The sequence below is a fragment of the Polyodon spathula genome, chromosome 4 (assembly GCF_017654505.1).
Source record: "Polyodon spathula isolate WHYD16114869_AA chromosome 4, ASM1765450v1, whole genome shotgun sequence".
In the NCBI taxonomy this organism is placed as follows: Eukaryota; Metazoa; Chordata; class Actinopteri; order Acipenseriformes; family Polyodontidae; genus Polyodon; species Polyodon spathula.
The window spans coordinates 41,061,700-41,086,964 of NC_054537.1; the positions used below are offsets into that span (position 1 = coordinate 41,061,700).

The 25,265-nt window shown below is 38.1% G+C and overlaps 1 protein-coding gene across 2 annotated transcripts; it reads left to right on the forward strand.

Annotated features, from left to right (window-relative positions):
* The first annotated feature begins 392 nt into the window (after positions 1-392).
* eef1e1 (eukaryotic translation elongation factor 1 epsilon 1) lies at positions 393-11,148 on the forward strand. 2 transcript variants are annotated; one of them, XM_041247929.1, is made up of 4 exons: positions 399-529; positions 1,691-1,891; positions 9,137-9,232; positions 9,837-11,148. In XM_041247929.1, the coding sequence occupies exons 1-4, from the start codon at positions 437-439 to the stop codon at positions 9,975-9,977; spliced, it is 531 nt and encodes a 176-aa protein (XP_041103863.1). In that variant the 5' UTR covers positions 399-436; the 3' UTR covers positions 9,978-11,148. The 2 variants fall into 2 exon arrangements, with proteins under 2 accessions (XP_041103864.1, XP_041103863.1); XM_041247930.1 differs by lacking the exon at positions 9,137-9,232 and having other exon boundaries at positions 393-529.
* Positions 11,149-25,265: the final 14,117 nt, after the last annotated feature.

Below are 25,265 nucleotides of genomic sequence, written 5' to 3' on the forward strand. Positions count from 1 at the left end.
AAAGAGATTTACCTAACAAAATAATTCCATTAATCTTATCTGTTTTGCACATCTATTAGCTACATTCCATTAGCTGCATAGGTATGACTTTAGATTTTGTTATAATTTCCTTGTAAAAGATTCAGTTTTTTCTGTTAGTATGTTAAAGTAATATTTACACAACCTTGCATATACATTTTCGTTGCAACAAAATCTGTAAATCTGACTAGTACAGGCGATACTAATTCTGCAAACCACCTCTATTGCTGTCATATGATGCACTCAAGCAACTGCTTACCCTTTGCTACTCCACGTTCTTCTTGAATACTATTGGCTGGGAATAAGTGGGCGAGAACATTCATCTCTAATCCTGTTGGCTGTTGATTTGGTGGAAGCGACCACTGTGCTCCAATCGTGCTGGTGTTTGTTCCTGCATGTTGATTCACAGACTGTCAAGATGTCTGACAAGGTGATGCAAGAATTGTTGTCGTTGGAAAAGTGTCTGGGATTGAAAAGGACAAACAAGTTCAGCACTCAAGGAGACAAAAAGGTGAAAAGGTATCCCTACGTTATTAAGCGGACGTAAAAGGGGCAATGGGTAGTGAGTGCGGATGGAAACGAGAGAAACAGCAATACACATGTTAACAGATACGGGTCATTGTTTCTCTTTAGTCTTGTCATTCATTCATTCATTCATTTTAGTAAATGGTCTTAAAGCAGTTTGCAAAAAGGAACCTCAAATTGTAAAATGATTCAAGAGTAGGGAACTCGCTCAGTGGTAATTCCTATAAATTTATCTGTTGCAAATATATATATATATATATATATATATATATATATATATATATATATATATATATATATATATATAGTAGTCCAGTTTAGTTGGAAATATGCAGTATAGAGATTACCTACCACGATACGTTTCCCATGTTTTAATGTAATGTAGCGTTTATTACATTTGTTAATATTACTGCTAGCAGTACAGCGATGCAACAGAAGAGGAAGCATATTGCCACCGTACCCTACTCATTTTTCTCTCGGTTTTACAAACGATAATTTTGCGCTGTCTGGTATTAGATAATGAAATGCAGTTGACTGAAATAAACCTGGTAAATGCTAAACATTCACCCATATCCGTCCTATATAAATGCCATTTTGTCAGTACAATACAGTGAGTATTACTACTACCTTTAATCATAACACTACAGTTTTGGACCAGAAGCAGTAGCATTACTTCAGCTGGTAAAATAGTTGGTGGGGGGGTGGATACAGTATTTTTGTTTTCAAAATGTGAGGGTATTTACAGATGACAATCAAACCATGACTTCGTTGTCTGTACTGCACTAATGATAATCCCCTATGTTTGTTGTACTCAGCTATGACATTTATGTGAACTGTAATCAGGCGTGATGCACAATAGGTTTTATTTTTAATAGATGATTAACTTGTTAATGTATTTGTTTTTATTGCTATAATGTGCTGAAAATGTGAACACGAATCGTGTGCACTGGGTGTAACTAATGGCTTGAAGCTGTTTTGGGGATCAGATTTTAGTGAAGCCAAATTTGCTCGTTTTAATTACATTGCATTCTGTCTAAAGACCCTGAATATCACTACCTTAGACTACCTCAGTTAACATTATGTAGTTATTATTGTTAATCGGGAAGTATGAAACTTGACGAAGGCTTGGTTTGCTCATTTACAACAGGTTCCAATTCTTCAGGCAAATAATGGGCCGAGTTTAATGGGACTGACAGCCATTGCTGCTCACCTAGTGCAAGAAGCTCAACAGAAGCAGCTGCTGGGAAGAACAGCAGAAGAGAAGGCAATTATGCAGCAGTGGTTAGAATACAGAGTAACCCAGATAGATGGCCACCGTGGTAAAGATGAGACCAGAACTATTCTCAAGGTACTATATGAAAGTTTGTTGTTTTTTAAAATGTTGTTTATTAACCAAAATGTTGATATTTAATATTGAACATGTTAATATTAATATCAGTTCACCATCTCAACACTGAAGTTGGATTAAGTAGTAATATACAGAGGCTTCAACCTGCATTGAAATGTTTTAGGGTATGTTTAAGCCTCTAACAAACACAGCATTGTGAAATGAAAAGTAAAAGGCATTTGTAATATGCATAGGAGATTGAGGTGGATGCTGTAATAGATGACAAAAAAAAAAAAAAAAAAAAACACACGCACGCACACACACACAAGACATGGCCAATGCAGTCATGATGCTCACTGGACGCTTCAGAAAGTCCACCTGCATTAGGGTTCTATGGTGCGACCACCAGTGTTGGTTTTGGCACATGTGGTGACCAATGCTTTTATGACCTAAAAAACTGAAGCACAAATAACAAGGTTTTCCAAAAAGTATTGCATATGTAACCCCCTTCGGCAAAGTGTTTACTTGCCTGATTGTGTATGGACTTACACTTGCCAGAGTGTAGCGCAGGCATCTTCCACATATTTATTCTTCTGCAGGGTCAAACAGACAGGATGTAAACAGACTGATGTGCTATGTTTGAGTGTCTATGAGGAAACCATGTAGCTCATAAATGGTTCTCAGAGGAACTGTATAAATAGGAGCTGTCTGAGTTCCTTGTGCAGAGACAGTGTGAGGATCGGGACCAGGAGAAGGATATTCCCATGTCTTTACACCAGGCCCCAACCCCTGTGTAGTTATGTAAACCCTTGTTTCTCTGGATTTAAGGAAATTATAGAATAATACAGCAAGAGACTCTTGGATGAGTATTTTTCTGTCTAGCTAGAAATACTTGATAGTGACAACTGCGACAGAAGGCCCTGATTGTTTTTTTTTTTTTGAGTTGCGATGACCTAGGTAATTCATCCATAACGTTAAACACTCAATCATGCTGTGACAGTGACAGCTCAGGCCCAGGGTGGTGACGTCAGGCCAGGAAATGAATGTACAAACAAAAAGGTATACGAGGCAAAACAAACATTTTATTAAATTATGGCTCAAATCAAGGGAAATATCTCTGCATAGCTTTAAAATAAGTGTTTGAGGCCATTCTACTGTTTGAAGACAACTGTTTAGCACAGAGTGTACCGTACTTACTACGGAATAGCCAGTGAAATTAAATGAAATGTTTACCAGGTAAAAAAAAAAATATGGTAACGAGATCCCCAAAGCTTTCTGTAATCATTTGCATGCAAAAATGTACTTCGGGATGACCGGAGCTCCAGAAAGGCATCAAACATGCACAACAGGTTGTATCAGAATAATATGTAAACAAACAAACCAACGTGTAAAATAACTGCTAACTATACCATGGCAGAAGCACACAAAAAATAACTATTTTTTCAAGGTATGAACATTTTCGTTTATAGTTGTGTATGCTGTGAAGTTTACAGATTTACAGGATTAAAACTTGAACCTGATGTTATGAAAACCATAATAAATAAAACTTGGATTCATTTTCCCTTTTTTCTACTTCTATAGACAGACTAATTGTATGTTTATGTAGGTGATTATATTATATTAAAAAAATAATCATAGTTGAATTTTCATCCCCGTGACTTCACACATTTCCCCCGTCCTCCTTGATTTTGAACATATTTACACATGACTGTTACGTGATTTTTAGTACAAATTTCCATGACAAAATCGCAGCCTTACTTATCAGTTATTAAAATAGGAATCAGTAATCAAACAAAAAATGTCACTTTCCTCCATCTAAAAGACTGAGGTTTACTTGTCAGAAATATCGAGAGGTGTTTACCACAGAATGGTCATCCATTAAAATAAGTGGAGTGTTGCAATCTCACGCCTGCTGTGAATACTGTCGGACAGTCTTCTTTGTGAAACATGGTTGATATGAATGACACTCTCATTGAACATACACACTCTTGCACACATAACTTTAACATGTGTGCGTGTGTGTCTCTCTCTTTTTGTCTCTTCTTATATATATATATATATATATATATATATATATATATATATATATATATATATATATATATATTATATACTTTATTCATTAATAAGGTTAAAAACAGGTACAATGACACGTTTCGACATGTTGCCTTCATCAAAGCGTATTGAAAGCAGGACTCATTAGATGTATTAAGTGCACTCATTGTCATTTAACACCTTATCCGATTACTAGAAATAGTAATCTAGCAATCAGTGCATTCAGTTCACATTGAATATACTTAAGAGTCTTATTAAACATTATTGTTGATTCAACATTATGCAGTTTTCATATTACACTAATCCTCCCAGAAGACCTATTGTCACAGGTATTGGTTCAGTTTTTGAACCACTACGTCAATATATAGACTTTTATTTACAACCCTTTGTCCGTAAACTCCCTTAATTTGTTTCTTAATCGTATCAATGAAATCACGACTGGAAACCTACCAATCGACAAGAAATTGAAATATTTATATGACTCCAAATTGCAGTGGGTCTAGTCGTAAAGCCACGTATATTTGTGATTACTGGAGTACTAATGTTCAGTTAGCTACCTGGACACATTTTTTAAAGTGTGTTGTCCAGAAAACTATGATATTTTAAGTTCTGTGACAACTGACAACAGTCTGAGAACTGAGGTCTCCGGTTACGACCCCTGTTTAAGGTCCGCCCCCTTCTGAATAAGTTAATTGAACATTTCCAGAGAGTATTATTACTTCTGAAATTTGCCTGTGCATAAGTCAATGATAACTTTCCGTGGACGACTCTCTTCGGCAGTTCATTCCAAACAAACGTCACTGTTTTGGATTAGAAATGTCCTCGCTGACTCGCACACAAACTACACTTATGCATGGGATGTGTACACCGGAGGAGCATATTACTTTAATAAAAATGTGGGAATTGGTTACAGTGCAGTCATGCGGCTGATGAACACTTTGAGACACTGCATGAAAAAAACACTGGTGCTTGTGGCACTGTCAAAGTAAATCGAAAAGGCATGCCACAGGAATTCAAAAATAATTAAGTGAAGACAAGAGATCCCCCGTTGTTTTTGGAGAAAGGGCCTCTTTTAGCTACAAGTTTCAAAGATGCTGGAACAGTTACTTCGCTTTCTACCATGCACAACATATCAGTGATTTCAAAGAGAATCCGCAGCAAGGGGCCAGAAGGGTTTCGAGTAATCTGAAAACCAAAGAGCGTTGAGGATTATAATTAGGGCTTCTAGTTTTTGGTTTTTATTTTCCATCTCTCTCCATCCCATTAAACCTTAATTAATAGTTATTAAGCCTTAACTGAATACCAGATGGTTTGAATTAGCGACTCACTACTAGAAACTAACACAGTGGAAATTAATAAGCTGAATTCGGCGATTAGAGCCAGAACGAAATGTACATTCAAATAGAACCAGTTGAGATCAATGCACGTCATTTGTTAACTCAATCAAGATATGAGGGTAAAAGAAGCAACTTCCTTTTGTAATTAGTGTTTGATTAAGAAAGTGAATCGGCTCAAAATATGTTTAAAGGGACATCGCATGATCAAAAATAAAACCCAAAGTCCTAATTGTAATCGATACATGGGAGGTGTAGACAGAGCTGACCAACTCTGCTCTTATTTCAGCATTCAGCACTGCTCTGTCAAATGTTACCACCGCGGTAGCATTAGTGAATGCATTCATCATTTTTAAGAAAAGCACAAACACAAATACGACAGCTGTTGAGTTCAGAGAGAGGATTGTGCAGAGGCTCCTGAAGGGTTCCAGCAAGAAACGCAGTACCAGCCCCAGTGATGGAAATACCAGGAGTGCCAGCTAGACTATTAGGGACACATTTCCTGGAACAGTATAAAAAATCAAAGCTTCACTGTAGTCTGCTGTGACAGAAAGAGAGGATGTTCAGCTCAGGGACATAAAAACTCAAGGAGAAAGCAGACAGTCTGTTACTGCAAAACCTGTTCAGATCAACCAACGCTATGCCAAGCCCCTTGCTTTGAACTTTACTACACAAAATTAATCTGTATACAGTGACATGTAAGTTTACACTGAAACTTCAGCCAAATAATTAGTAAGAATAATAATTTCCAAATGCTAAACGTTAATGTTTTTTGTTTATAAAAATGATTATAACTACACTGAAATAGTTAATAATAAAGAAGTAAAACATCAATATTAAATACATTGTACAAACATTTGCCTATTGAGTAAACAGTAAATTTGAAAAAAATCATTAACATGCATAAAATGTTATTTTCTTACTTCAGATATTTCTATAATATTTAAGGTAATAAACAGAAAAAACTTTTTTTAATGCATTTATGTGAGCAAAACCTGACGTTTGTAGCAACACTGATCTGATTATAATATACTTACAGATGCAAGTTTAGTGACAATGTGCACAGTTTTAACAGGGAGAATACAGGAAAGGAAGAGATGAGCTTTTTTTGCAGGTCAGACTCTTTTAGAATGTTGGCAGCCGTCTTGGTTGGGCAGTCTGGCAGCACAGTGTTCCAAAGCGGGAAGGCAGTGAAAGAGTTAAAAACAGTACAAGTGATCCAACTGTGTGTTTTACCTCTGAATTTAATTATTTGTCTAACGATATAAAGGGAGTATTTTTCAAACATTGGCAGGTACTAAAAAGTGATCATCCCTTGAATTCAATAACAGATAAACTGCTCGGTATTCATTTTAAACATGCAAAAAACATTAAAGACGAATTGGTTCATTCAGTTATTCCAAAAGCAGACAAAGCAATTACATGGTTATCTAATCCAGTGGTTCTCGACCCTGTTCCCGGGGACCCACTGTCCTGCTGGTTTTTGTTCCAACCGAGAGTTTTGGAAATAATCCTGAACTTTACAGGTAGCCAGTGCAGCTGGGCAAGACAGGAAGTGATGTGATCACATTTTTTACATCCGGTAAGGATCCTGGCAGCGGCATTCTGAACTAGCTGCAGTCAGTTTATGGTGCATGCCGGGAGACCACCATATAGAGAGTAGCAGTAGTCGAGAAGAGACAGATGCATGACAAAGTATGTCAGCATCCAGGAGGGAAAGTTAGGGACAGACTTTGGAGATGTTTCGAAGATGGTAGAAGGAAGATTTGACCACAGAGATGTGGGCATCAAAGGAGAGGTTGTTGTCAAGAAGTACCCCAAGACTTCGTACTGTGGGGTAAGGCAGCAGCAGACAGTTTCCAAGGTGCAGAACAGCAATATTTAGATTCTGCAGTTGAGTTTTAGATCCTACTAGGAGTTCAGATTTGCTAGTCTTCAGCTGACAAACTGGCAGACATCCAGGCCTCGATGTCTTGAATGGAAGCCGAGAGCCGGACCTTGGCAGAGGGGCTACCAGGGTCGAGTTTTAAGTAGAGCTGGGTGTCGGCAGCATAGGAGTGAAACATGAGACTCTGTTGGCGGATGAAGTGACCCAAAGGATGCATGTAGCTATTGAAGAGAAGGGGTTCAAGAACAGATCCTAGGGGGACACCAAAAGTGACTGGGTTTGCAACACCACTGCATCCAGCATTGAAAACAGTCTGCATGCATCCGGATAGGTAAGAGGACATCTAGAAGAGACAGGTTTCAGAGATCCCAGCATACTTCTGAAGACAGTAAAGAAAAATGCCATGATCTATGGTGTCAAAAGCAGCTGTTAGGTCAAGGAGGACAAGCACAGAGGGAGCATCAGCATTGAGCAGGAGGTCATTCACAATCCGGACCAGAGCAGTTTCAGCACTGTGATGTGGCCAGAAACCAGACTAGAGATTCAAGCAGATTGTTGTCCATGAGATGTTTCATCAGCTGGCTAGCTACAGACCTTTTGAGAGTTTTTGAGAGAAAAGGGAGATTGGAGATGGGACGGAAATTTGATAAGTCAACTGGGAGGGTTTTTTTGAGTACCGGCGTGTCTCGGACAAGCTTAAGGACATCAGGAACCGAGCCAGAGTCCAGGGACAAGTTGAGAGTATGTGGCAGTAGTTGATTTCAACATTAAACTGGAAACATCAGCCATGGAGAGAGGAAAGGAGGAGAGGGCAGTGGGGGCAGCCGGAGGAGTGTCAATGTGGTCAAGTAGTAGACTGGGTTTGTGGTGGGCGAGCATAGAATAAATGTTGTCGATTTTGTTCTAAAAGACAGGAGCAATTATGACAGGTAAGAGAAGAGGATGAATGAGAGATGGATCTGTCGGTGGCTGGATGTAGGATTTGATCAACGGTCTTAAAGAGAACATTGGGTTTATGGTATCCCATAGTTAGGATTTCAGAGAAGTATTTCACCCGGGCCACGGTAAGCGCACACCTGTAGTACGCCAAAACATCTTGAGGAAAACTGTCATGACTTGTCCATGTAAATGCAGTAAATATTTATGCATTTAAATTAAAATATGTAGCTTGTGGGTAAGACAAGTCTGCAGAATGTTTTTCGACTCACATTAGTGTGGAAAATAATTGAGAAGTAAAGGAAATCCATTCATTCTTGATTGTCCGCTGACAAAGCAGATAATCACCAACAAACTGAATTAACTACATTATATTTCATGACTCATGTACTTTGTATTTAAAGAAATGATCTGCAATAGCAGTAAATTGCATTTAATACTATAGTGTTGCAGTAAAAATATGCCCGAGTTAGGGATTTGCTTGTTGTCAGCCAGTAATAGGTTTTAAATTGGAATAAAAGAGTTTTCAGTAATATGAACAAAACAGTTATTTAGCTGAGGGAAGTCTGGACCATGTGATAACAGAACTGTGCGATTGGTATGCAATAATACATGGATAGTGACTTCTATTGAGGTTTGTTTGCATTTCTTGCCTGGGGGCTTAATAAATCTTGACTTTAACTGCATGTTATAAAACATTATAGATGGCCTAGATAAAAGGAAGCATGATCTGTTAAGGGGATTGTGGAGATAGCTATGGAAAAAAAATAATTGGTGAACTACTGAAGTATATAATAAAAATGTTTCAGTGAGTGACTTCACTGTACGCATATAAAGGACAGAAAAAAATTGACTACCTAGTTTCTTACAAGTTTTACTTTATTATTTACTGTCAACTTGTTAAAACTTTAACTGATTTTCTGAATTATTGCATTGAAAAATATCAAGGGAGAATTATTAAGTTATTAAATCAGCAATTTGTACGCCCTATGATAGAACACTGATGGAACCATATGAAATGAAACCTTTTGTTTCTTTTTCATTTTCTTCTAGGATCTTAACCACTATCTCGAAGATAAAGTTTACCTGGCAGGAAATAACTTCACTTTAGCAGACATTTTAGTGTACTATGGCCTTCATCCTATTATGGTAAGATTCACATTTCTCAACAATTCACAATAAGCTTTTCTCTGCTAACTGACACTCAGAATATTCTACCTTCTAACATTTTAACCATATAAATATAACTTATAAACCAAATGCACACAACAAAATCTAAGTGTACAGAGTGGCTACAGACAGAGCTGGATTGCAAAATGGTCTACTGAACACAAAGAAATACAGCAAGTTGAGATAACATTGCATATTTCACTTGGCTGCTATTGAAGGATCTGAGCCCATCTAGGAAAAAATAAATAAAAATCAATGCAAACAACCTATCTTGTCACTTGGCCTACATAATTATTTTATTAAGGGGAGAGAGGTATTTTGAAAGAACTTTAATAGAGAGTGGGTTAGAAGGTCTTTTAAACCATATCTGAAGCCTGGATTCATGCATGCTATGTATATGTAGCGGGTTGGACAGTATTTTAAACTGGTAACCTGATGACTTCAGTTCTAATCATTTGTTTCTTTGTGGTTTGAGCAGAATAAAATGCAATGTGCTGTTGCTGAATTGATAGATTCCTGTACATTGGGGGATGCAAAAATAAATCTGTTTTTTTTGTTTGTTTGTTTTTTCTTCACATTTTAGACTGAGCTTGCTGTCCAGGAGAAGGAGAAGTATGTAAATGTGTCCCGGTGGTTTGACCACATTCAAAATTACCCAGGCATCCGCCAGCATTTGCCTCCTGTAGTGATGATGAAGAACCGGCTCTACACGAGTGGTCACTAGGAGAAACCTGTCTTATGCATGAATTTAAATAAGAACTACTCATTGGGTTACGAATAGGGAATATCGCAATATACTATCTGACTGTACAACAAACTCATATGTCTGTCTGTTAAAGTTGCTGGCCAAAAAGTTTTCACAACAGACCAGAATTGTACAATGTTAAGGAAGTCAAGGTAGAACAGAACTGAAAACAGGCAAAGTCCTTCGCTTAACAAAACAGAGTGGGGTATGTTTTTATGATCGAAACATCACACCCCTTTACTGGATTTTGTGAAGGTAATAAAGTGGTCTGTAAATCACACCTGAGAATAAAAACTGATGAGAGCATTGAAAAATGTAGTTAGAAACATTATAAACAATAGTTTAGTCCTTAGGAGATGTTATGGCCTACAGAAATAAATAAATAATCTTTAGGTAGTTGGTTCAGATACTTGTATTTGGTCTGTTTGCTTCAACATATGCATCCATTATTGTAAGAGAAAATACATTTTAGGTATGTCTGGGATCCTTTGTTCTAACCATTTTATTAATTATTCAATGTAATATGAGCCTTTCATCATCAAATATTTGCTGCTTTTTTATCATGTTATGTTATAAATTGATGAAATTGTGCCAATAAAAAAAGTTAAAGTGTTTAATGTGTAAAGCCTAAGGATTATGCTGTTGGATTAATATAAAAATTATAATCTTTCATTTAGTGCTGCAGTTACTGACCATATTCTGTTCTAATGAAAAACCAAAAGTGTAAAATGAGTAGGAAAAAAAAACATCAAAGGTTGTAAAACATGCCTTGTGACTTTCTCAGAGACAAGTTGTTTTTATCTATAATACAGCCACTGTGCTCTTGTTTTACTAAAAATAAAAAAGGGCAGTTTATAGAGGAAAGGTCTATTCCTTGTGTGAGGGCACTGCTCTTTCTGAGCAGACAGGCTGGGACCATCTTTGAAAACACTTGGTCCTGCTGTTATCACCTTTGAAAAACATAAATTATTTATGCTTTATAGTATTAAAAAACAACTTGGTTTTCAATAAATTAAGAGTTCATTCTGGGGTCGGCTTCAATGCTGTATCTTTCAATATGCAATCAGACAGGAAAAGATACACTGAACAGATGTATTGCTTGTATCTCAATTAACTGTTTCTACATCTAAATAAAAGTGAATTGTATGCAGAATGCACTCTATCTGTGTCTTGTCAATGCCCATAGGACCCATTAGTTAGATTTAGATCAACACGTTGACATAATGGATAGCAATTCATTTATTTGATGAATGTGTCTGAAATTACAACAGGAACAGGAGCTTTGATTACAAAGAATCCTACATTATAAAAGATTACAGGTTGCAATTAGCCAAGATGATAACTTTTTTAGAGAGCAACGTATATACTGGTATTTAACCTTGCCAAAGTGTGTTTGAACTAAAATTGTTCATAAGTTCATAGAAACTCACATTAATACAGTATAAGAAAACTGAAAAATGGAAATCTTCAACTGGGAAGTTCCCTATTGAACAAGTGCTTGGTATTCACATAGTTAAATACTGTTTAAAAGGTTAAAAACAGTTAACATTTCAGACTTGGAAGGTGTGCATGAAGCATTTATAAACAGCAATGCTTGATTCATTAATCATGGAGCATTTGATTCCAAAAAGGAGATTAAAGTGCATATGTGAAACCTCAGGCACAAGGATGATATCTTAAGTCAGGCAGCAAGGGCGGGGACCAGTGAAAAAATAGCAACATTTCCTACCTGTTGACATTTATTCAAGCACTATTATATTGACAGTATAATTTTTTTGATATTCAAGCTTTTTGGATATAAACTGCTTAGACTGCGATCTCTGCTACTTTCCATTTATTATGTACACTACATTGCATTAATACTCAATACATAAATATGTATTTCAACAAAAATACAACCCTAAAGCGCTGTACATATGCTTACTGTAATACAGTTTATTTATCTGTATTTTATTAGTGTGATATTTTACTAATATTATTTGGTGGTTGTAAATACAGTATTTGTCAGATACTATTTGTTATAGTACAGTATATTAGTCTTACGGAAAAAATATGCATTCAAAAATAGTGTTACAATTTGTAGGTTACCAACTGTTTTACAATATATGTATGAAATAATAATATTGTATGATATATGCTAAATATATTATATATTGATACATATATTATGCCATGTAACTATAGTTAAAGTGATTATGTTTATATTTTCATTTATTTCAATGCATTTCATAACTCTGCAGTTAACAAACAAAAAACAATATACTGCACTGTGATGCTAATCTAATAGGACTAAACCACCAAATGCTGCTTACACTTCAGTATTTCCCTTTGACATCTAATCAAATGGCCATAAACTATTAAAACTGTTGATGAATGATGATCTAGGGAAGTTGAAAGTGAAAAGGCCTCTGTATCTTAATAGGCAGGGCATGTTGTAAACTACAAGGTATTTTTTTTCCAATGTTGCAGGACTTGCCATGTAACTTGAATTTGTCTTCGCTACTTAATGTCTTATGACGGGATCACCAAAAAAGCTCAAGTGATATTCTTATAATAACAGCAAGTGAAAACCAAGACAAAGTGTATACTTTTCTTTTTAAAAAGAGCTGTATCTAAAATCATTAAGAGGCTTAGACAGGCTGCAATGTCCTTAAACAGAGCGCACTGAGCCTGGAGATCTATTACTCGTTCTGGGGGAAGATACAGGCGGTCAGAGCTTGTAGCGAATCCAGTAATGACCACCAAAATGTTTTAATTATCATTGGGATGTGCAAGCCGGTATGACAGCTTTGGAGTCATCTGCATGTTAAAATATGAACTTTTTTTTTTTTTTTTTCTTGCATGAAGGAAACCTCCAGTTGAATGACTTTACTGTTAGAATACATTGTTTACAATTGCATTTTTGATACAGCAATATGTGGAATTGCATTGGAGACCTTCAAAATGCAATTATATCGTCTTATTTTATTTGTTCTGCTATTAAGTATACTGTACAACAACAGTGGGAAGAATTTCGGGGTGGTGTAAATACAGTAGCTATGAATGTACTGTTCCCTTTAACTCTACATTAATCTTTTTTTTTTTTTTTTCTCCCCAAGAGTTATTAATTGGTGCCTTTTCAGCATCACTAACTAATTAATTGTACAGAAGTGGTACAAAATTTGGATCTGCTTCAGTTTCATTATACATAGATCCTAGGGTGTCGAAATATTTGTGGAAGGTGAATATGCTGTATACAGCAGCAGATACTGTACTGTGGTTCTGTATGCAATAAATTGTTTTATCTCACAAGTGACACAGAGATGTTCAACAGTACCAGGGTGCAGCACTGTGTTCTGTGGTTTATTTTATCTTAAATGAATGAAGAAAAACAAGAGAAAAAAAAGAAGAAAAAAAAAATGTGCACAATAAAAGAGGACCAGTTATAATGTTAATAAAGCTACCAGGCAATTATTATTTTTTTAACCAACACCAGTGTAATGTATGCCTCCAATGTACTGCTCTGTAACTTTGAAGTTTCTCTCTTATGACAATAAAATTACGCTATAATTAAATTTGCTATTTAAGTTGTATAGCTGTGGCGGCGTGTCTTGAAAAAGCAGTTTTTACACTAACATGGTACACATTGAGTTGACTAAGGGGTGCTTAAACACAAATGTAACAGGGCCTTGCACCTTTTTTATTTAAAATAAACACTGAAGTGACAAAATGAGGGAACTGATAAATGGATTGAGATAATGTAGAAATAGTGTAGCGTTGTATGTAGTGTTTAATAGAGAACTAGACGAGGCTGTTTGGTCCTTGAACACTTTTCTGGTTTATTTAGAGGGTAACAATAAGGGACTCTTAAAAGACTGTAGTGCTAACAAGAAGAAATATATTATTAAAAGCTTTAGTAATTTCATCTTTAAAATCCCCTTTGCAGAGGTTTGTACAATACCACCATGCAACTGAAAAACATCCACCTTCTTCCTACAGTATACATATTGTCTGATTCAAATTCAATATGAAGAATGATGTAGAACTGTAGTTCTTTAAAGGATAAATTTAATCAACACATGACACACAGCTGATTCTTGGCTTTAAAAAAACGTAACGTGGTCCTCCATGAAATTGACATTTTCATCAGTTAGAAGAAAAAGCAAACTTGAACAAGCCATCCCTTTGTGTTGCACTGAGGACCAGCGTTGTTGATTCCATCTTGTGTTGCTGCATTGTTTTCTGTGATCATAAACACAGTACACCCGTTACAGTGGTACTTTAACACTTGCATTGATCCCCACTACTGATAGCTTTGAACTGGAATTCTCCTCCAGGCACTTAGATCAGTGTGGTATCTAGATTGTTGTTGATTTGCCAGATAATTAGGAAGGTTATCTCAGTATAAGATGTGCACTGCACAATGGACACAGTGTTTCAGGGCTCTGTATTGTATAGTTAGCTGCCTAACTACAATCATTATTGAAGTTTTTTGTGGGTTTTTTTGCCTGCCCTTGTGACTGATACAGTTGTCATGTTTTTGCACTCTAGCATTCCATCTGCACAACTGTGTAATGAAGTGACAAGCATGTGATATTCACAGAGAAACTAATTACGTCCTAACCACTGTTACTAATTTGTCAGGTTATCCAATGCATTAACTGACTGGGTGGAGTTGCAACTACTCTGCAGTAGACGTCTGTCAAGTCTGCTGATGGATTTGGTTTCAGAACCTGGAGAGACTGGGTCCAATTATCTGTCCCTACCATCTATACAACAGAATTACCAAACGTGTACACATTCAAAGATTAACATTTTCAATACCAGCAGTACTTAAAATCGAGTCTTCTTCATGAGTACTTCTTAACCTGGTTTTCTAAGCGATGCAAGCTGTTGTATTTCTTGAACTGTTGGCTGTGTGGTCCAATGGTTAAAGAAACTGGCTTATAACCAGGAGGTCCCTGGTTCAAATCCCAGCTCATTGCGTGACCCTGAGCAAGTCAATTTGAACCCAATACATGCTTCCCATACAGACGCTCTAGCTTTCATGCCACAAAGTTTGTTCCACTTCACAACATCTGCAAGTAGTAAAGTTATAGTTCCCTTTCAATTCGTAGACGACCACCAATTACATACATATGGGATATGCCTGCCCATTGGGTAGGTATCACCAAGCTCTCTATACCAGAACTACCATTAGGTCCCATGCACTCAGTCCTGCCCAGTGAGGGGATAAAACTGTCATCCTGAGGTAGACATTTCTCTTTTTCCTTCTCAAGAAGGTCAGGAGACCACCCCCACAGGCAGCCGGGTAGCTGCCAAGATTACCATGTTTATTATTTTATTTTGCTCAGTGAGCATTGTTCTGTTTGAACCTTTTATTTTATTTTTGTGTTTAAATAAACATAGCACAGCCATCCGTGTCACATAGCCATATCAGCCATTCAACTGGGTCTGCTTCGAATGCGCCCACTACAAGCATGGCTCAACGCGTTCCAACTCAATACCAAACGCGACAGATACCATCGAAGGCGTACGGATGGGAGTCGTGTTGAACCGCAAAGTGGTGATGACTGATGCCTCCAACTTGGGTTGGGGAGCAGTCTTTGAAGGCAGAGGAGTACGTAGATACTGGCCGGACCTCTGGACATCCCTGCACATAAACATGCTGAAGTTGCAAGCGGTCTTCCTTGCTCTCCACCACTTCCTCCCGGCAGAGACGACGCATTGCCCCCTATGGTACTCCCTCCACCGCTTAGGCAGTCCACTCAGCATGGACGCCCTAGCACACGAATGGCCCAAAATGTTTTTGTTCGCTTTCCCACCTATACTGCCACTCTCAGCCTTTCTCAAAAAGGTCAATTTGGGGGAAGCCTCAGTTTTCTTTGTGGGCCCCAAGTGGCCCAGGAGAATCTCATTTTCGACCCTGTGCCAGCTGTTGCATTGCCAGCCCTGGGAGATCCCAATGCGCATGTATCTCTTCAGTCAGGCGAAAGGCTCTCTTTGGCAGCTGGAAGCAGCCAGGGGAACCGGTCAGGTTACAGCTATGGATCTGGCCCTCGAAAGGAACCGCTGGTTAGCCCTAGGGCTATCAGATGTTGTTTTTGGTATGCTTCAGAGTGCTAGGGCAGATTCCACTAAGTCCTTGTACACCTATAAGTGGAGGTATTTCCAAGCTTGGTGTCTGGCTAGAAGATATGACCCCATATCTTGCCCTATGCCAGTCATCTTACAATTTCTGCCAGAACTGCTTGATGCTGGTAGGTCACCTTCCACTTTGAAGGTGTATTTAGTGACTATCTCTGCTTGCCATGCCTCCGTAGATTTGGTGTACATTTCTTGGCTACCTGATTTCTTAAAGGCACTCAGCGATTACGTCCTCCCAAGGGGACTATTCAACCTGAATGGAGGTTTAATATTGTATTGGAGGCTCTCATAAAGGCCCCGTTTAAGCCCATACACTCAATAGAGTTGAAGTAACTGTATGAAGACAGCCTTCCTCTTGGCTATCACCTCCGCTAAGCAGGTCTGTGAGCAGCAGGCACTGTCTGTGCACAGCTCCTGCATACGTATTTGGGAGGATGGCAGCAGGGTGTCTCTGTGCATCAACCCTGCTTTCCTCCCCAAGGTGATCACAGCCTTCCACATTAATCAGTCTGTGGAACTGGAGTCCTTTCATCCACCTCCGTTTCCTTCAACAGAGGATGACTGAATTTCCTCTGCCCAGTGTGGGCATTGAGATGCTACGTGCATAGGACAAGAGCTCTGTGTCAATCTGACCAGCTTTTCGTCTGTCACGGGACACGAACCTTAGGACAGCCCCTCTCTAAGCAGTGTCTGTCACATTGGATTGTGGATACAATCTCGACTGCGTATAAGGGTGCTGGCTTGCCTCCACCTTGTAGGGTAGCCGCATATTCCACTAGAGGGTTGGCTACATCTTGGTCCCTCTTCAGAGGGGCTTTGATGTCTGATATTTGTACTGCGGCTAGCTGGGCTATGCTGCATATCTCCTCCAGGTTCCACCGCCTTAATGTGGCAGACTCTGCCCTGCCTTCATTAGGCATGAGGGTCCTTGAGGGTGTAAGTTCAGACTGCTAACTCCTGGGTAAGGCAGTGCTAGTGCGCCCCTCATATGAGAAAGTTCCTTCTCCCTCGCGATGGCTCTGGTATGCATTATCCCATACATAATGTCATTGGTGGTCATCTTCGAATTTACCGTAACTCTGGTTCCCACCTTGGGATGACAGTTTTATCACCTCGGTGGGTGGGACAGAGTGCATCATCCCAGGAAGGAGCCTATCGGCAGCTCTGGTATAGAGAGCTCAGTGATACCTACCCAATGGGCAGGCATATCCAATACGTAATGTTATTGGTGGTCGTCGTTCAGGGAACCACGGTTACAGTAGGTAACCTAACGTTTTTAACATGTAACGAGACATAATAAGCTTGATCCGTTCATTTAGTATATTGAACAGCCACTTTTTTTGGAACCTTTTTGAAAATAAATAGAAATCTTTTCCAGCAAACTATGTTCGAATTTGACCAAACACGTGAAAATGTAACAAAGAATAGCATCGTCGCCTCATTTTGGACATTCAGACAGCAAACTCACGCTGTCTGAGTGTGATCACGGACTCACGTCAACCCCTCTGCGTGATCATTGGAAAAAACAATAATAGTGGGTAGGCTATTGTGCCGGTAGCGAGGGCAGCCGGATTTTTAGTGTTCCCCAGTCGGGCTGCCTTTAACGAAGTTAAATCCCAGTTGCATCGTCCTGGAATTAAATATGGCATGTTGCAACCTTCCCGTCTTCGGGTCACATTCAATGAAGCTAGCCGAGTGTTTGAATCACCACAGGCCACTGCCATTTTTTACAAAGAGCAAGTTGTTCCCTCCTTAGATGCCAGTACATGCCTCTGAACCGGCCACCACTGACTATGCTGAGGGTATGTGACTGAATGTGTAGTGGTTAGCTAACAATTGACTTTATGCTCAGCAATAGCTAACTCCCTTGAACAAACTGAAGCCTCTGAGTTACTGTATTGGATGGCTTACTTATAGGCAATAATCTCCTCTTATTATTCACAATGCAGCATAGAATAGAGCCTCTCTTTGTTTGCGCATGGTTGATGTTTTATCTTGCTGTCAGCTTTACAGTATATTGTGGGCTAAGGACATCCTATGATGATTTAGCCTTATGTGTCTGGTCAAAGTTTTTTTTTTTTTTTTTTGCTCCATGGCACATCCATATTCATGTAACTTACTTCTGTATCTATCCATATATTATACTGTGCTGTGTGTGTACACTTTAGTGTTGATACGTTCGTTATTGGTATATTTAATGTTTAGCACATTTGAGCTTTTTTAAAATGATTTTTATGAGTTGTTAGGCACTAAAACCACACATAAAATATACAGCCGCAGGCAATTGTTACAGCATACAGTATATTGTATATATTTCTGAAGAAATGAATTGCACTTGGCATTAACTCTTCTGTTTTAACCCTGTTCACATTGGGTATGTTTTACATGCAGGCATTAGACATTTAACTGTTTTCGTTTTTTTGGAAAAATGCTACTAGAAAGTTAATGATTGGTCTTATGCACTGCTGCCAGATGATGCTGTAAATCTCGGTTAAGTTTATTAGCTCAATTAATTTGCTCCCTTAATATGTGCTGCTGTTTTATGCATGTGTATGTATGTGTATGTATATGTATATATCTGTGTGTGTGTGTGTGTGTGTGTGTGTGTGTGTGTGTGTGTGTATATATATATATATAGTATTACTTTGAATTAACGCCACCCTCAAATTAACACTCAGATATCAGATATCAGTTTTTAATAGATGTCGCCCTCGAATAAACGTCATTCTCAATAAAGACATGTAAAGGTATTTTTTTTTTACCCCTGTTCAAAAAATAAATAAAGAAAAGCACAACTCTGGCTATGTACATGACACCCCCTGAAGAGACTTCAGCCTCAATCCACCATGTAGTACAAACTAATGCACACACACCTTAGTAAGCACATTGTATTTTATGGTACAGTTCCAACAGACAACCCAAGATGAGCTACTTACAGCACAGCAGTTCTTCACTTCCCTTTTTCACCCCCAGCAGAGTTCAGTGCCAACACAGCAGGGGATAAAACAAGGACTGTCTGTTTACCTCGCCCCCAGCTTGGATGGTGAAAACTTAAACTCAGAGGAACTTAGAGCTTTGCTGGTCACTCTAAGATGGCCCGTTTCAATGGAATCTTAAGATAATGCAATATAAGAAGTTGTTTTTATTCAATATAAATTATTTATAGCACCACTGACAATTTTATATATATACAGTGATACCTTATACGTTATATTAATTAATACTTATATAGATCATAATAACATATCCTAATATCTAGTATTATACTTATAAACTATACTAAAAACTCGTCTAAAAAACGTCTGTCATCTTTCTTTAACAGCTTGCTTCAAAACTTAATTCAATTGGATCTTTTAAAACCTCTTTTCCTGTACAATAATATATATCTGTTTTAAATACCTGGTATACTAATCAAATCCAAAACCACATCTTATCCAGTATAGAAATTCTATAGTGACAACGTTCAGGACCTTGTAAACTCGTTAAGGGGATAGGATGTTATATTCTTTCATTGTTTTGTTTTTTATTCAATTGGAAATAACATTTTATTTGTTATATATTTTATAGATCAACACATATATATATATATATGTAGTGATAATATTATTTATTTATATATATATATATATATATATATATATTATATATATATATATATATATATAGTGACAACTCTGGAAAGGTTTGGTGTGTTTGTCACTTCTCCGGACCTTTTACACTATCCTCTAGCAAAAAAGAAAGTCAAACTTCCAGGAATGCAAGTTAAACAGGATGGTACCTGTGTGTTTATTATTTACAATACTTCAAAAACACCCAAAATAAACAAACAAAAGCCTAACTCCTTAATAGAGTACTAACTATAACAGAAAGATTCCCTAACTAACTGTCCGGGCAGCTAAGCTGCTTACCGGCTCCAAATACCAGGACTCTTTTCCAGCTCACTCTCTCACTCTCCAACTCTCCAATTCTCCAACTCTCCTCAACCAACAGGTTGACCCTGCCCTTTTTAAAAGGCTCCCAATTGTTTAACTGATGGCAGCTGTTCAATCAATTACACAATCACCTTGTCTAAGTATGCCATCTAACATGGCCTCCTGGGAATTGAAGTCCTGCTGCGCCAGATCGGCAGGACTACATTTCCTTAAAGTGGGTACAGACTGTGCATAATCCGTGGCCCAAAATATCGGCCCTCGACCACAATGCCCCACACTTCATTCTATATCATATACCATAATTATACTATATATAGTATATATAATATATATATATATATATATATATATATCTACACACCCACGGCTCTGAAAAAAATTAAGAGACCAATGCAAATTTTTTATTATAAAATTTTTTATTATAAAATTATTCTATAAACTACTGACAACATTTCCCCCAAATTCCAAATAAAAATATTGTCATTTAGAGCATTTATTTGCAGAAAATGACAACTGGTCAAAATAACAAAAAAGATGCAGTGTTGTCAGACCTCGAATAATGCAAAGAAAATAAGTTCATATTCATTTTTAAACAACACAATACTAATGTTTTAACTTAGGAAGAGTTCAGAAATCAATATTTGGTGGAATAACCCTGATTTTCAATCACAGCTTTCATGCGTCTTGGCATGCTCTCCACCAGTCTTTCACATTGATGTTGGGTGACTTTATGCCACTCCTGGCACAAAAATTCAAGCAGCTCGGCTTTGTTTGATGGCTTGTGACCATCCATCTTCCTCTTGATCACATTCCAGAGGTTTTCAATGGGGTTCAGGTCTGGAGATTGGGGTGGCCATGACAGGGTCTTGATCTGGTGGTCCTCCATCCACACCTTGATTGACCTGGCTGTGTGGCATGGAGCATTGTCCTGCTGGAAAAACCAATCCTCAGAGTTGGGGAACATTGTCAGAGCAGAAGGAAGCAAGTTTTCTTCCAGGACAACCTTGTACTTGACTTGATTCATGCGTCCTTCACAAAGAAAACTCTGCCTGATTCCAGCCTTGCTGAAGCACCCCCAGATCATTACTGATTCTCCACCACATTTCACAGTGGGTGCGAGACACTGTGGCTTGTAGGCCTCTCCAGGTCTCCGTCTAACCATTAGACGACCAGGTGTTGGGCAAAGCTGAAAATTGGACTCATCAGAGAAGATGACTTTATTCCAGTCCTCTACGGTCCAATCCTTATGGTCTTTTGCAAACCTTAGCCTGGCTCTTCTTTGCTTCTCATTGATGAAGGGCTTTTTTCTAGATTTGTACGACTTCAGCCCTGCCCCTAGGAGCCTGTTTTGAACCGTCCTCGCCATGCACTTCACGCCAGCTGCCGTTTGCCATTCTTTTTGTAGGTCACTTGATGTCATCCTGCGGTTGCTGAGTGACATTCGAATGAGTTGGTGGTCATCCCAGTCAGTGGAGAATCGTTTTCGCCCTCTGCCGGTCTGTAGCTTTGTTGTCCCCAATGTGTGCTGCTTGACCTTGTTCTTATGAACCGCCGTCTTTGAAATTTTAAGGATGGAAGCAACCCGACGCTCATTATATCCCTCTGCCAGTAAAGCCAGAATTGAACCATTCCTTTCCTCACTCAAAACTTTCCTTTTCAACTCTTTGGGCATGGTCAATAGTTATTTTTTTTATTCCAATTACTTTTGAGGTACAACTAGCACTGGCCATCCAGCTGGTTCTATTGCAAGAGGATAGTGATGACCACAGGAGTGTTTTTTATACTTTTCCTCATTAATTAAGATTTGGTTCAGGTGATACCCTAATCAGTACCTCATTCAGTAGAATGAGGTGTACCTGTGTTTGAATTCAACAGACACTGGAATGGAATGGCTGCCATACATTTAGAGATGCTGATTTAAGAAAACTTTGCAGTGGTCTCTTAATTTTGAAAACATACTTACTATCAATGAGAAGATTTAGTTTCGGTTTCTCTTACAGAGATATTACAAACATGCAGGCAAATTACAGTGAGAAAAACAAATAACCGAATAGGATATATTTTATTATTAACACAAATCAAACCGATATTCAGAGGTAATATTTTTTGTTAAGAAGAACAACTGCATCACACTCAACTACCGTTCACTCTCCTCTTCTTGTCCTGCCCCATAGCAACCAATACACCCTCCTGATTCGCTGATATGGTACTCCCCTGACCTCCAAATTCCCAACTAATTGGCTCTTGTTAACTGTCAGTAAATGTATTGCATTTAAGCCCCAAAAACACACAAGAGTATACATAGTGCTGCAGATCGGAGCCTTTTCACAGTGCCGCTTCTAAAATGTCTTAAATCATGTATATAATTGTATGTATGTATGTGTGTGTATATGCTCATTTAATTGTATGTATGTAGGTACTGTATATGCTCATTTAATGCGTTTTTTTTTGTACTCTTGTTTCCGCATATATCTATATAATAGATATATATTATGTGGTGGTAATCGTAGTATTATTACATGTTTTTTTTACTACCACTTAACTTCAACTGAATTGTGTTTATTTTCTATAATTATGCTGAGCATTTCATGTCGGTGTCAACAGTTTTGTATTTGAATCTTTTAGTTTTTAATTTTTTTTATTTTTTTTTTTTTTTTTTTTAACAAAATATTATTATACAAATTATGTTCTAATCCTCAAGACCTGTTTAGTGTGGGACCGATTTGTTGTTTGGGCTAGTGTCCACTGTAAATCTTAGTTATTAGTTTATTAATCCTCATATGTTTTTTTTTGCGGAGCTGTAGATAACAAGTACACCTAAGGTTGGTAGCATGACAGGTGTATACAGAGTAGGAGCTCTGCAGGTAAATGTCACTCCGTTTGGGGGGGGGGGGGGGGGGGGGTGGGGGTGGGGGGGAGGGTGGGGGGGGGGGGGGGGGGGTGTTCTTTTCTTTTTTGGCTTCTATATTTTTTGAGTCACATAAAAATGTATGTGAGGGAGAATGACATTCTTTTGTTTTGGTATAATCTGTGTAGTGCTCACTGGTTGTATATTTTCCCTACATTTCGTGTATCATGACACACATGAGCAGTGGGGCCTGCAAAGCAGGTTGAAATGTAAACTTTGTAAGCTGGAATGTCAGGGGACTTAATCATCTGGTGAACTGCAATAAAGCTTTATCCTATCTCCAGCAACTCAAGGTGAACAATGCGTTCCTTCAAGAGACCCACCTACACACATCCGATCATTTCCAAATACACATGGGTGTGTCAGCTGTTTCATTCGAGTTTCCATGGCAAGGCAAGGGGTGCTGCTATCCTTATCCATAAAGAGAATTCTTTTGTTGCTTCTCAGTTGACCACAGATCGAAATGGTCATTTTGTCATCGTGTCAGGTAAACTTTTCAATACCCCACTGTTACTTGGTAATGTATAGCCCCCTAACTGGGATGACAATCAATTTATTACTAACTTCCTATCCTCCCTGCAAGATTTAAACTCTCATCACTTGCTCCTGGGAGGTGACTTTAATTGTGTATTGAACCCAGCCTTAGACTGCTCCTCGTTAAGGCCTGTCTCACCTTCAAGAGCCTCTCAATCTATTTCCTACTTCCTTGTTCAATATGGGATTTCTGATGCTTGGACCTTTCTTCTATTTCAGGACAATACTTTTCTCCTGTCCACCATACTTTCTCTAATTGATTTTTTTTTTTGGATAACAAACTACTCCCTTCTATGTCTTCTTGTACCTTGTGACCTCTGACCATGCCCCCTTAGTATTGGGAATTACTTTTCCTGACGGAAACGTTCCATGAAGTAACTGGTCAAAGTTCAAAGGTTTGTTTGGTTTATTTGTTCAAATATCTTTCTTTTTAGATATTAATTACACTACTGGAATTTCTTCTTCTACTCCTTGGGAGACCTTTAAGCCTACATTCGTGGACAAATTATTTCATACACTGCTCAGGTCAATAAGCGGTATACAGGGAGACTTTCTGAGATAACTGATCTCATTTTGAAGTTGGATGAGAAATATTCCATCTCTCCTACCCCCGAACTGTATAAAGAATGACTGAACTTAGAGTTTGATTTACTGTCAACTACGTAAGCTGATATATTACTTTTAAAATCTTGGCATACTACTTTTCATCAGACAAGGCCAGTAAAATTTTTAGTGCACCAGTTAAGACAATCTGCCACATCCCATTTAATTACTCAAATCCGTATTAACTCTGGTTTCACTTTTGTTGATCAATAGGAAATCAATGACCAGTTCAAATTATTTTATTCTATACTCTATAGCTCGGAATCCCCTTATAGATCAATTTTTCCAGGAACTTACTATTCCCACTATTGATCCTCAGTCTAAAGCTGATCTGGAAGAGCCCTTTTCCATTAAGGAAATTAACCACGCCATTAAGGTAATGCAAAGTGGCAAGTCACCTGGTCCTGATGTTTTTTTTTACAGAGTCTTTTTTTTTAATTCTCCTCTCAACTCACTCCCCTTTTATGTACTGTATTTTCTGTATCATTTCTCTCATAGTCTTTACCTCAAACTCTTAGTCAAGCTGCAATTTCATTGTTATTAAAAAAGAACAAGAACCCGCTTGATTGAGGCTCATCCCACTATTTCCCTCCTTAACGTCGATATCAAAATTTTAGCAAAAGTACAGGCGCATTGTCTTGAGTCAGTTTTGCCCTCCATAATCTCCTTAGACCAGACTGGCTTTATACAAAATAGAAATAATTTTTTAACATTCGGCGCCTGCTAAATATTATATACACCACATCAACTTTGCCCACCCCAGAAATTCTAATCTTGCTTGATGCTGAGAAGGCCTTTGATCGAGTTAAGTGGGATTAGGCCATAATTTTATCTCTTAGATCAAGTTGCCTTACTCATCCCCTCTAGCTTCTGTTCAAACTAACAATACTTCCTCCAAATACTTTCCACTCCATCGGGGCATAAGATCGTGTTGTCCTCTTTCACCCTTTCTTTCTGCCATTGCTATTGACCCCCTTTCTATTTTCATGCTTGGTAGCCGGTATGTGCAGAGTGTGGTTAGAGGGGGCGAGAACAGAAAATTTCTCTCTATACGGATGACATTCTTTTGTACATTTCTGATCCCACTTCCTCTCTACCTCGTGTTATTTCTATTCTAGATCAATTTGGCAAGTTCTCTGGGTACAAATTGAATCTTAATAAGAG